The sequence below is a fragment of the Kwoniella bestiolae genome, chromosome 2 (assembly GCF_000512585.2).
Source record: "Kwoniella bestiolae CBS 10118 chromosome 2, complete sequence".
NCBI lineage: Eukaryota > Fungi > Basidiomycota > Tremellomycetes > Tremellales > Cryptococcaceae > Kwoniella > Kwoniella bestiolae.
The window spans coordinates 296,379-308,478 of NC_089242.1; the positions used below are offsets into that span (position 1 = coordinate 296,379).

A 12,100-nucleotide genomic window follows, 5' to 3' on the forward strand; every position below is an offset into this window, starting at 1 on the left:
TTCGACGCAACTGCTTTTTGCTCATATTTCGGTTCTCCCACATTCTTTCGTCTTCGCTTGTTGTCATCCCATGCACTCGACTGGTCGAGGAATGTGCAGGTTTGAGTCGGATGTCCTGCAAATCCGGTAAGAGGGGATGCACGTACGTAGGTGGAGCTTTTCTTCCAGGGTCTCTGGGATATCTCTTTAACATCACCTCTAGCAGAGTCAAGCTGTACCACCGGTACAGAGCTGGTGTGATCAGGTTCCTGAGATTCACTCATAGACTGATAGGGTCAAAAGAGCTTAAGAAACGGATTTCAACTTCTGTATTTTCCCACTTCGCGTGATCAATAACGTCAACGATAAAAATCATCAATCGACACCCAGACCAAGATGATGATGAGATCATGTGATTATTGATCATCATCGCTACTTCTTACATCTTTGTTTCTCGTTGCTCCACAGTGTCCTTCATCGTTACTTGTGTATATATCTCACTGATCTACTCAATCATCATCGACCCACTTGTTTCGAGCTTCGATTAGTTCTGGAAGAGAAGGATAATCGGCAACATGACCAGTCATGAACATGAAGCTGAACCTCCACCTTCAATGTCCGCTTCGTTCATGTCTGAGCGGACGGCCCTATTGGCAAAAGCGAGGCATAAGAGGGAGGAACCCGGGTTCATGTCGAGGTTGGATTATTTCTTGGTGATGCCTGGTGCGTACAGCTCTATGTTCCCTCTGTGAAGATCGGACAAGCTAAAGCAGCTGGGCGGGATCTTGGCGTTTCTAGCTTTACTGTCCAATACATTACTGGCAGCTTTCGAAAGTACCATCGCAGCCTCCATCCAGTCCTCAATAGGGGCAGAGTTCCACGCAAGTGATAATATAGCTTGGGTAGCTACGTCCTATCTGATCGTTTCGACCGCTCTGTCTCCTGTAAGTCTTCCCTTGGGTAAGTCGACCGATCTGGACCTAAATTGATAAATTATCTCATATAGCTGTACGGACGAGCTTCAGATCTGTTTGGAAGGACGACGGTCTACTTGTTCGCCGTCATAATTTTCACCTTGGGATGTTTGTTATGTGGTCTGAGTAGATCCTTAGGGCAGATGATAGCCGCTAGAGCGATTTGTGGTATTGGAGGTAGGTTTATCCCGTTGAGCGTTCGTTATTCTTGCTTGTAATCTGACAATGCCAATTGCAGGTGCTGGACTGATCACCGGGGCTCAAGCTGTTACGTGGGACATCCTCCCATCAAGACTCAGGCCATTGTATCAAGCTTTCAACAATACCATCTTCGGAGTAAGTTCTTTCCAGCACCTAGCTGGGGGTTCGCTACCCGATGCTGATTGAGCGATGGACGTAGATGGGAGCGGCATTTGGAGCTGCGCTTGGGGGGTTCTTTGCGGACACCATCGGCTGGAGGTCTGCATATTTCGTTCCGATCCCACTTGGAGTCTTTGGTATGACCGTTTTTCTGACGAAGGTGAGGCCCAAGTTGAAGGAGTTGCGAGGTGGGGAGCAGAGCAAAATACAAGCTGGGGATATCGACTACCTGGGAAGTTTCCTGATCGTAAGTCTGACAACTCGGATGCCCACACAAGAGGCATAATTGACCTTTTGAGGTTATCCATCAGATGGCGGCCATCACACTATTACTCATCGTCACCAATCTTGGAGGGCATGAGATACCTTGGAACAGCCCGTTGATTCCCATCGCTGTGGTGGGAGTCGTTCTGGCCACCATAGGTTTCTTCAGACATGAAAGAAAGGCACCACTGCCCGTACTGCCTCTGAGTTTGCTGGGCGATAGACATATGACCAGTCTGGTGCTTTTCAACTTTTTCGCATCGATGGCCATCTTTGGGGTACGTCATTTACGATATGACTCAAAACTGTACTATCTCTGATTCTATTGGATATTGTATCAGTCGTTATACCTGATTCCCCTGTTCTTTCAATCTACCCTCTTGACAACCGCATCCGTCGCCTCCAGACGACTACTATACCCGACACTGTCAGCCCCAATAGGTTCAGTCTTGACTGGGATCTTCCTACATAGGTTTCGAGAACACGCGTATATCACTCAGAGACTGGGTGCTTTCGTCCTGTTCAGTGGTACTATTGCCCTACTAGCGTTAAGCTTTGAGGACAACAGACGGAAGAGCGAATTGCAATTTGGAGTCCATCTGATATGGGTTCACTTGGGAATGGGAATAGGATTTATATCTAGCTTGATGAATGTTTTGGATATGGCTGGTACTGGTGAGTGGCTTCATTACACTATTTCCGATAATCTGATCAAGACATATTGACTTGATCATTCTGGTCCCCGGTTTGCAGAACACGCTTCAGCCAGTTCAATGGTCTTCTTGATCCGTTCATTGGGCGGTGTGATCGGGATATCAGGCTCTCAAGCGGTCTTGCAAAATGTCTTACTGCAACAACTCCGAGCGAATATAACGGGTCCTCACTCGAAGAAAGTGATCAGAGCAATTAGAGAATCGTTATCATACTTGAATACCCTCGAGCCTGACTTGCGGTCAAAGGCAATCAACGCTTATGTTATAGCTTGCCGAGCTGCTTTTACGACTTTAGCAGTGGTAGGTGGATTAGGGTTCTTATCATTGCTTCTGGGTATAGGCGCATACAAAACCCATCCTATAAACGATGACATGGAAGAAGAGAACAGAGGACCGAATAGAAGTCCGGTGACTGATCCGCCATTATCTTCTGGAATTCCCACTTTGGAGTGATAACGGGGAACTGGTCTAGGACGGGAGTTGATAGAGAGAAAACATACAAATCGCATGGCAACCTATAGATGCATAGATATTCCCCCAAGTACAGTTCGGTGAAAATTCCAGATAATTGGATGATCGTCAAAGCACGTCAGATGGTTTGATCATTGGATCCGGACCTTACGGGAGACTTTGCCGAGTTTTTCGGGTTACTCACTCATATAACTTTGTAATGATTGTTTTGGCGACATTACAAGTTTTTTCTAATCATCATTACAAAACTGCCTTCCCCTATGTTTATCGTCCTTGGTAAACAGAACCAGGCTTGTGCACGAGATACCAAAAAGTTGAAAGAGGAGCTCTTGGCTATTTATTTATCATACTTCTCTCGTTTCTCACATCTTATTCTTCCTTTTATCCTTTATGTGCATAACATAAGTGCATATGTGTTATACTTCGCCATTACGAGTATAAACCAGTCAGAGTTCAGTGAAGTCACACTATCGATCACAAGCACAAACAATCCGCACCATGGCCGATACCCTCCCGACCAATACCAAAGACTCTCCCTCCGCTTCCTCCTCTACCACCCCCACTCCTCCTCATCGATCTTCTTCCCTATCTCAAAGTGTGACAACCAAGTTTCAGAATCTGATCGATGCACCCGGCTCTACCAACCTCATATCGATATACGCATGTTTCCTCACCGGTCTAACATCATCACCATCATTCACAGCATGTTATATCTGGTGTGGGTTCCAGACTGGAAACGTAGCTCAGCTGGGTCTGGCCATAGCCAGGACATTCTCACCACTGGGAGAAAGGACATATGGGTTCCAGAAACCTGATCAACAAGCTCTTACGAGTTTACTGAGCTTCTGGCTTGGTACGAGTCTAGGTAGATTGGGTGATAAGATCGGGGCGAGGAGGAGGACATGGCTGGTACTTGCTACATTCATCCAGGCGTTGCTGGCTATGGCTGCGGCTTTGGCGGCGCATTACTGTGGCCAGGATGGAATTGCTACGTGAGTACTATATTGCCATTCCGTCGACTTGAAGCCTTTGAAGGGAAGTACGCGGACAACAGCTGATCGAAATGAGTTGGTAGACATCGTGGCGATCCTTCATGGACAAACCCCTCGGGAATGGCTGCTCTAGCTTTCATTTCTGCTACGATGGGTATTCAGGGTATTGTTGGAAAAGTAAGTTAAACCCATCTCAACTTGCAAGGTATCTTGACGTGTTATACCAATGCTATGGTCATCTTAGCGGATCGCGAGTCCCATGAACACCACCGTCGTCTTGACAACTACCGTAAGTCTGATTGCCCTGCTCCCCATCCTCTCCGCTCCACATTCCTTAACATGGAACAGCACATGCTGACTATTCTCAATGCTCCTGTAGTGGGTCGAAATCTTCAACGATCCCTTATTGTTCGCCTTCAAGTATACCCCATCTAGAGACATCAGAATAGCAGGTGGATTCGCAGTCTTCGTGGGCGCCTTCGTGTCCAGAGCTATTTTAGACGGAGGTGGTCAAGCTGCTGCTTTGGGTGCTTTGGCTGGATTTAGGATGATTCAGTGTATATGGTGGTTCTTCATCCCTGACAAGCCGGTGAAGGCTGATAAAGCGTAATGTTGGGTTGGAGGTAGGATGGAGAAGATTGGCTCTTAGGAGAAGGGGTTGTGCTAGATTGTATAGATCAGGATAACGGAGGGACGGAAGGATAGAATTCGTATAATTGGGGACTTTCGTTGATGACCGCTGAGTGCTGTTCCACTCTTTGTTTTCTCTTCATTACATTGATATAGGGCTTTTCGAAAGTATGCATATTCCAATACTTGCAATTGATCATACTGCTTTCTAGACGGTTCGTCTGACCATCACTACCAGCTATTATACATTGAAAGCTATGGTCATTGTGTACAAGGCGGTGGTCAAGGAAGAAAATTGTCTACCATATTCGAAGATATTCGATACATAGCTACGATCTCTATACAAACACCAAAATATGGAATCACGATCAAATAGAAACACCTGAACCACTCTTGACTTCACCGAAATTCTCCAATACTTCAAGATTACCATGTTTGAATTTCGTTCCAGGGGCATTACCGTAAGTATTCGCTCCGTGTACCGCTTTCACTCGAGCTGCGACGTATTCCCCAGCAGTCACTGCTGTCTTCTCGTCCGTGGCTTTATCCTCTGGTGTGAGGTAACCTAATCGCTCGAGTAAGGGGGATGGAGCCACTACGACGGGTACATCGTCGTTCGGTCGACAGCCGTAAAGAACCCCGATCCGACTATGAGGGTCAGAGTCAGCCCCGGCCAAGCCAAAACACAGGGAGAAAAATCGGAGGTGGACTTACTGAATATGCGCTTGATCAGGTGGTGGTCTGGTGACTCGGTGGATTGTACTCCGCAAGTACCCTAAACATGCAGGATCAGTCGTTGAATGGTCGACACATGTCGATGGACGCAATACTCACCCTTCGTCATGAAGCTCAAGGTATCAGCTACATTGACGACTATCGAACCCTTCTTAGGTTTGATATCCCTATAAGTACCATCTGCAAACTTGACTTGAAGGCCCGAAACGGTCTGAGAGAAGAGCAAGGTCAAAGAACCGTAATCTGTGTGAGCCCATGACCAGAGGTTATTACATTTGGCATCGTCTTCTTCCGATCGAGGGTGATACATCATCTACCATCGTACACTTTGCTCAGCTAACAAGATGACTGTGATCTGGATAGAGAGGGATACTTACATATCTTAGGTGATCCTGACTGACTTTCTCATAATCATGCCTATCCACAAAGTAATTCTCTGGCAACTCCAATGCCAGAGCGAAGAGGACAAACAATTTACGAGCCACATCGTACCAACATCTTCGGTGAAAATCGGATATCTCAGCTTCGTGAGCCTTGATAATGTCATGTCTTGGGGTGTTGGCAAAGTCTTTAGTGTATTTCGGTACGTTGAGTAGCTCCATGTTATCCAGTACGTCAGTACCATTTATGGTCCTCTCGTATGCCTAAAATCACACCCATATTCCTCAGTCAGCCTCCTTCTGAAAGAAGCCAGAGGGGAGGTAAGCTTACCGCTCTGTAGCCCAGGTATCCCCCATTCTTGGCGTCAATGCTATTCGATTTCCTCTCTTCCAGCGGCAGATTGTAGAATGCCTGCCCAATAGCAAATTGATCTTCGATCTCCTCTTCCGAAAACCCAGTGTTGGTGACTGACCAGAAACCTAGATCTTCAACTTCCAAGGCGTGTTTGACCCTCTTGACTAGCTCGGCTCTACCTTCCGGTTGGTCGAAGAGGTCGAGAGGGAGTTCTGTAAGATCCGCCCAGTCGAGCTCGTGTGTCGTTGGAGCGGGACGGTCCCATTTGGGGATTGGGTAGGAGATAGCCATGTTGCTTGACTTTCTGATTGTTTAAAGAGTTTGAGAGTTTAATGCGAGTGGATATGAGGAGACTGTGTTCCGAGGCTTACGGTACTTGACGATATAGTACGTTTGCAGTCTTTTATACGTTCATGCTCGCACTCATGCGGCCTACGTTTCATGACGAGAATCAGTTCCGATATTGACAACGAATCTTCCGCTATGTTCACTGAAAACCTTTTTCGCAGACCACCGCATCAAGCAGCACGCCATGATTATCCTCATCTCCAGCTCCATTTACAAATCACTCTCACCACAGATGATGTTTTTTGCAAGTCCGAAAACATCGTTGGCATGCTTCTTCGCAAACCGGACATGGTCTACTGCCACTCAAAACGCAATATCTCGTTGATCCGAGCTCCGAGCGCCGTGGATACGTTTATCAAATCTTAGGTAGTTTGAACACGTATTTGTCCCTGAGCTCGTGATTGGTTCCTGCATTTTGCAAAACAACCTATCAACCAATCAAGCTGTCCAGGAATGAATATGCTTGCACCTGCCAATCCCATTCGATGGGGTGAGCTCAATCTTGGGTATAACGTAATTTTCCATGCCTCCACCAGGGACCATGAAAAAAGGTGAAAATATCTTTCGACTCAGCTCCGAGTTCAGATCCGGATGTCGATCGGAATAGCGCAATCTCAACTAATCTTCATTGCTTATCCAATTTTATGAATGTTTCATGAGCTCGTAGTATCCTCAACGAATAAGGACAGTGGCATATAAAGGAGACGCGGGCAATCTACAATAAACAAGATCCCCTTAGACCGAGAAGGAGGAAGCTATCAACCAAGCTAGGTGTGAAGCAACACACGAGTATCGAAGAGAACACAGTCATTTCACTCCGAGACCCGACAATTTCTAGAGAAAGAGCCCCTGCAGATCTTCTGTCAAGATGAGCTCGGCAGATTCAAGTGAAGTCGCTAGACTTCGAGAAGCGGAGAAGCGAGTGGTCCGAAAGATCGATCGATTGCTCTTACCTATCATGCTGGTGACTTATGGATTACAGTACTATGATAAATCGGTTCTGGGTACTGCGGCTGTCTATGGTATACTGAAAGATCTGGTGAGTATGATCACTCTTTATAAGCCACTAATAACGAAAGACAACGACTGATACCCTCGTGATGAACAGGATCTCACTCGAACGGTCAACGGTGTGACCTATACTACACGATATAGTACCGCTACCGCTGCGTTCTACTACGGTTACATCGTTGCTGTGAGTCAACGTGGAACGTGAATGTAAGCCGATGAACGTGTAGCTGATGGTCAATTGACAGGTGCTTCCTATGGGTCTCTTGTTCGCTCGTCTTCCACTAGCCAAGACAGCCGCTGTGTGTGTAGTGATCTGGGGCTTGGTCTGTATCCTCACGGTAGTATGCCACAACTACCCAGGCTTCGTCGCTCAGAGGGTCATACTGGGTTTTGTCGAGTCGGCTGTATCGCCCGCATTTGTAGCTGTCTGTGCGTTGTGGTGGAAACCGCAAGAACAGGCTAAACGTATTGGGTTTTTCTATTCTGCCACTGGGGTGAGTCTTCCTTCTCTCTCAACGCCCGCATCACAGTCATCCATAAGTGATGTCCTGGTACTGGTACTGATCACCTTGAATACAGGTTTTCAGCATGTTCTCGGCCCTGATCAATATCGGCCTGGGCAAGACCGGCGGTTCCCACCCCTGGAAATCAATGTACTACTTCTGCGGCTCACTCACAATCGCATGGGGATTCGTCATCTACTTCTTCATGCCTGACTCCCCCCTGAAACCCGGACGATACTTCACCGAAGAGGAAAAACAAATCCTCATCAAGCGATTCGAAGAGAACCCATGGGGAAACTCTCAACAGAAGATCAAACTGTATCAAATCCTTGAAGCATTTTTGGAAATCAAATCGTGGATTTACATGTTGATGGGTGCTGCGATCTATATATGTAATGGTTCGGTCACAGCGTTCGGAGCTAGGATCATCTCTGGTTTTGGATATAGTAGTTTACAGTCTACTGCGTTGCTCGTTCCCGGAGGATTTGTTACGGTCGTCACTATTGCTTTCTTCTCGTACTTTGCGGATAAGTACAAGAATATCAGGACTTTGGTGAGTTGCTTCTTAGTCATTTCAACTGGGATCTGAGCTGAATAGAGGTATATAAATAGCTTCTTCCTGCAAGTTGTATTCCTGTAGTGGTCGGTGCTCTGGTAGTGTAAGCGTTATTCCTCCCGTCGAACGGGTGTACTGAGCTGACTAAATTTACGTCGATTCACAGCTGGCTCGCACCTTGGCATCCTACCGTTGGCCCGTTGATCGGTTATTACCTTGTGGCGAGTTTCGGTGCTCCCTATGTGGTAAGTATGATCTCTTTCGTTTCAAAAGGTTGAGGTACTCAGAAGTGTTGACGATTCCTTTCAGCTCCTCCTATCTCTGGCCGCAGCAAACACAGCGGGCGCGACCAAAAAAGGAGTAACCTCAGGATTCATCTTCGTGGGATATAATATCGGTAACATCGTAGCCTCCTAGTGAGTCCATTCCTCTGATCCCTACTACCCACCTGATACTGATGATTGATGAAATGCCATTTTCGTAGTCTCGTATTCGCTCAAGAGAAACGTATCAAATACCGCTCCACCTGGATCGCCGTCATAGTCTGTATGGTCTTTGCCTCGGCCGCTTCTATCATACTTCGATATCTCTACATAGCAGAGAACAAACGACGAGATAATCTAGCGATCGGAGGGAACAAAGCTGCCAGTCCAATCGAGGGGGGTGAGTCGGCGGAATCAGCTGAGAAATTGGCTGGGGAAGGTCACACGGACGTTCCTATTATTGAGAATGTGGGGCGGTATCAGGATAAGACGGATAAGGAGTTGTTGGAGTTCAGATATACCCTTTAGACCAGTTTATTTTTAGTATAGTATCGTGTTAGTCTGCGAAGGTTAGTTTTGTTAGAATTTCTTGGTATGCATGAGCTCGTAAAACACCTTACTCATACAGATTGCGGACATATGTCAACACAGTAATCAGAAACATGCCATATCTGAAGCACACACATTGATATACAATTCATACAACTTGTTGGCTCCGACGAGTATTTAGTTCGCATCAGGATTATTCCCCAGCGGGTAATTCAGACTAGACACTATAGCGTCCCAATCAGGCGTAGACATGGTTATCCTCCCATCCGCAGCATTGCTATTCGGATTAGTCCCATCTGCGCTGAACCCGATTCCAGTCTGTGCTGTAGGAGCAGCAACATTGATCGTATTACTTGGTGGTGCCGAGCCCAGTATAGCGGACAGATCAGGTAACTGCGCAGTAGAAGGATGACCACCTATAATGACAGTATCAGGTGGAAGATCTTTGATTTCCATAGCTGCTTTCTGAGTAGCTACTAAGACTCCTCCCTTGGGATGTGTCGGATCTCTGAGGAAGGTCACTCCGTGTACTACAGTCTCGGGTAATCTGTTTAATACACCTGGGATAGGGTTGAGTCCCCGTCGGAATGTATCGAGATCGTAGGATGTGAATCCTTCTTGTGCTGCTTTCTGTGCGCAGGAATATAGTAGAGAGATTACTTGAAGTTGCTGAAAAGGGATACCAACGATTAATCACGGGGATGTAAGATGACAGATGAGTACAAAGGAGGATACTCACAGAAGTTTGTAAAGGCATTCTACCCTCGCCCCAACCTTCTATCCATCTAGTGGTAGTTTCCCTGAACTTCTCCAGAATGACTACACCATCCCATTCCCTCCGCCTAGCATAGGAATGATACTGCACTAAACCCATAAGGCCCAACGCATATGGACCAAAGAAGAGCAAATCGCCTAGTTCATCTTGATTGGTCGCCCATTCCAGTGCGACACGGGTCGCTGGATTCAGATCTAGCCAGACTGGTATGTCGAGGGACAAGTCTATATGAGAGGGACAGATGAAGGACCAGCGCATAAAGGGACGATAGAGGAGGAATGTCACTGTTGTATGTAGCAGATGTAGGATACCTAAACATCGTAAAGTTGGTCAGCTTGGGAAAAGTCAAGAAGGTTTTGAAGGGGTTGAGACTGACCTGCAGGTAAACTTGACCATGCTCCGTTGAAAGTGAGAATGGGGGGTAATTCTTCTTTCCATCTCAACAGCCTGACTCGTATATCCTGGATATCCTGATTTCTGGTCTTGTTGATACCGTTAATACCATACACCTTAGCCAACAGATCAGATAGGATCAAAGTAAGGGTGAACAGGTGATGGAAGAAAACATTTTCCCCTCTTTGAAACAAATCGGATAATCCGGAGGGAAGAGAGCTCGAAGGTATTATAGGTCGCACTCCTGTCCGAGCTGCGTTCCTGTTTGAAACATCAATATCTACTGATACTCTGTAAGTTCCATGACACGTACCATTGGTCCAGGATGACCGCACATTGCCAGATCCTACGATCTGTCTCTCCATCAGGATCCCCCAAGTCCGCTTGATCCATTGATAGGTCTTGTGCCTGTCATCTCTATATCAGCAGGAGATGATACCGTTGGACTTTGAGATTACTCACCAGCCTGATAGCTCCTGATAATCTAGTTCTGGAGACACTTTCCGACGATGCTGCTCCGTTCTGCAGAGCCAACTCATCTACCAGGCAAGTGACCAAGAGCGTCTGTACGCTCTGCCGACTTGGGTCACTCATTGTATCTGAATGAACATGACAGTATGTGTAAGCCAAACCCTCTCTCACAGCTCTTTGTTCGCTCACCTTGCTCGTGCATCTCCTGAGTGACGATGTAATTCAAACAATCAAAGATCTCCTTTGGGCAATTCCGCCTAGCAGCAGCAACAGCAGCCATGGCATGACATAATGTCTGTGTGACTTCCGGCATATCCTCTCTCGTCACTATAGGCATCAGAGGACTGACATGTACCAGGAAAGTCTCAACTAAGCGATTGACAACCTCTGTCCAACTCGGTGATCTTAGGGCTTCGAGGACATGCGATGGAGGGTCTGAAGAGTCTGGTGGAGGACGATTAGGGATTATAATTCGCATATAGCCGTTGCCCGATTCAGGTGGGTGTACTACCATAGACAGATTGTTGAGTTCGTCGTATTCTGATAGATAGGAGATTGGCAAAGTGGGGGTTGAATGGAGGATATATGATATGGCAGTTGGACCTGGACATTGTGAAACGGATAAGTGCGAATCTCATCTCAAGGGTCAAGAACATACCTTCTCTCCGTGTTGAAGTGGTTCTCAGTGGTGTCAAGCCAAGGACACTCCTTGCTCTAGGTACGACGACGGGTGTGGAATGCCTTATTTCGCTCTCTGCTCTATCCAAGAACATCCTCCCCTCATCAACGTGTTCTGCACCTCTGGGACTACCTGCATTATCGTCGACTGACCATACTGCGCCGTGCGATTGGTACAGTCCATTCCGTATACGTTTCGTCCGAGACGCTGTGAGGGGTAGATCGAATGTACATGTCAAAGAAGCAGTATTGCACGCTTGACACAAGTCTCGACGTGTGTCTAGTGGCTCGCACCTGTTGCTTGATCAACACGGGTTTCATTCCTCCTTTAGTCAATATCAAGCTTACTTTGTTTTCTGTGGCGGCAAGTCATCAAGTGAGCAGGCTACCTCAGAAGCTGAAGGTCTAACAGTGCTCACCTTGGTCCTACATCTATCACAAGCCTGCAAGTTCTTCGGTCTATATTGACCATCGGCCTTCCTCTTTCCCTTATCCGCTGAACTGGGGTGTGCATTACTCTGATCTGACCGAGGGGTAGTGGGAAGTCTTGATGGTCCACTCTCTGGATACTCCATGGCTGGCTGTTAAAGACGCTGCATGGGGATGGGTGTGTGTACTATGGACTATGGTATGTCAAGTTAATGGCGCTGGATTGCTCTTCGGCAATTGGAGGTTGAGTGGTTGTTTCTATTTGTGGTCC

General features: G+C 46.9%; 5 protein-coding genes across 5 annotated transcripts; 3 read left to right on the forward strand and 2 right to left on the reverse strand.

Annotated features, from left to right (window-relative positions):
• Positions 1-554: 554 nt before the first annotated feature.
• On the forward strand, positions 555-2,743 carry I302_103250 (uncharacterized protein; the record flags this gene model as incomplete). The annotated part of the gene is made up of 8 exons (XM_019188622.1): positions 555-702; positions 778-923; positions 986-1,130; positions 1,192-1,289; positions 1,354-1,560; positions 1,625-1,855; positions 1,919-2,252; positions 2,331-2,743. The coding sequence occupies 8 exons, from the start codon at positions 555-557 to the stop codon at positions 2,741-2,743; spliced, it is 1,722 nt and encodes a 573-aa protein (XP_019048184.1).
• Positions 2,744-3,259: 516 nt separating this feature from the next.
• I302_103251 (uncharacterized protein) lies at positions 3,260-4,363 on the forward strand (the record flags this gene model as incomplete). The annotated part of the gene is made up of 4 exons (XM_019188623.1): positions 3,260-3,753; positions 3,837-3,930; positions 3,998-4,042; positions 4,133-4,363. The coding sequence occupies 4 exons, from the start codon at positions 3,260-3,262 to the stop codon at positions 4,361-4,363; spliced, it is 864 nt and encodes a 287-aa protein (XP_019048185.1).
• Positions 4,364-4,751: 388 nt separating this feature from the next.
• I302_103252 (uncharacterized protein) lies at positions 4,752-6,144 on the reverse strand (the record flags this gene model as incomplete). Its single annotated transcript, XM_019188624.1, has 5 exons — positions 4,752-5,031; positions 5,098-5,158; positions 5,218-5,431; positions 5,496-5,762; positions 5,830-6,144. 5 exons carry the CDS (start codon positions 6,142-6,144, stop codon positions 4,752-4,754), a joined length of 1,137 nt encoding a protein of 378 aa, XP_019048186.1.
• A 925-nt stretch (positions 6,145-7,069) lies between these two features.
• Positions 7,070-9,062, forward strand: I302_103253 (uncharacterized protein; the record flags this gene model as incomplete). Its single annotated transcript, XM_019188625.1, has 8 exons — positions 7,070-7,240; positions 7,310-7,396; positions 7,458-7,706; positions 7,792-8,268; positions 8,328-8,374; positions 8,438-8,516; positions 8,581-8,687; positions 8,756-9,062. The coding sequence occupies 8 exons, from the start codon at positions 7,070-7,072 to the stop codon at positions 9,060-9,062; spliced, it is 1,524 nt and encodes a 507-aa protein (XP_019048187.1).
• Positions 9,063-9,260: 198 nt separating this feature from the next.
• Positions 9,261-11,975, reverse strand: I302_103254 (uncharacterized protein; the record flags this gene model as incomplete). The annotated part of the gene is made up of 8 exons (XM_065869639.1): positions 9,261-9,752; positions 9,823-10,169; positions 10,235-10,512; positions 10,565-10,659; positions 10,714-10,850; positions 10,912-11,325; positions 11,381-11,694; positions 11,749-11,975. 8 exons carry the CDS (start codon positions 11,973-11,975, stop codon positions 9,261-9,263), a joined length of 2,304 nt encoding a protein of 767 aa, XP_065725711.1.
• Between the last annotated feature and the right edge of the window lie 125 nt (positions 11,976-12,100).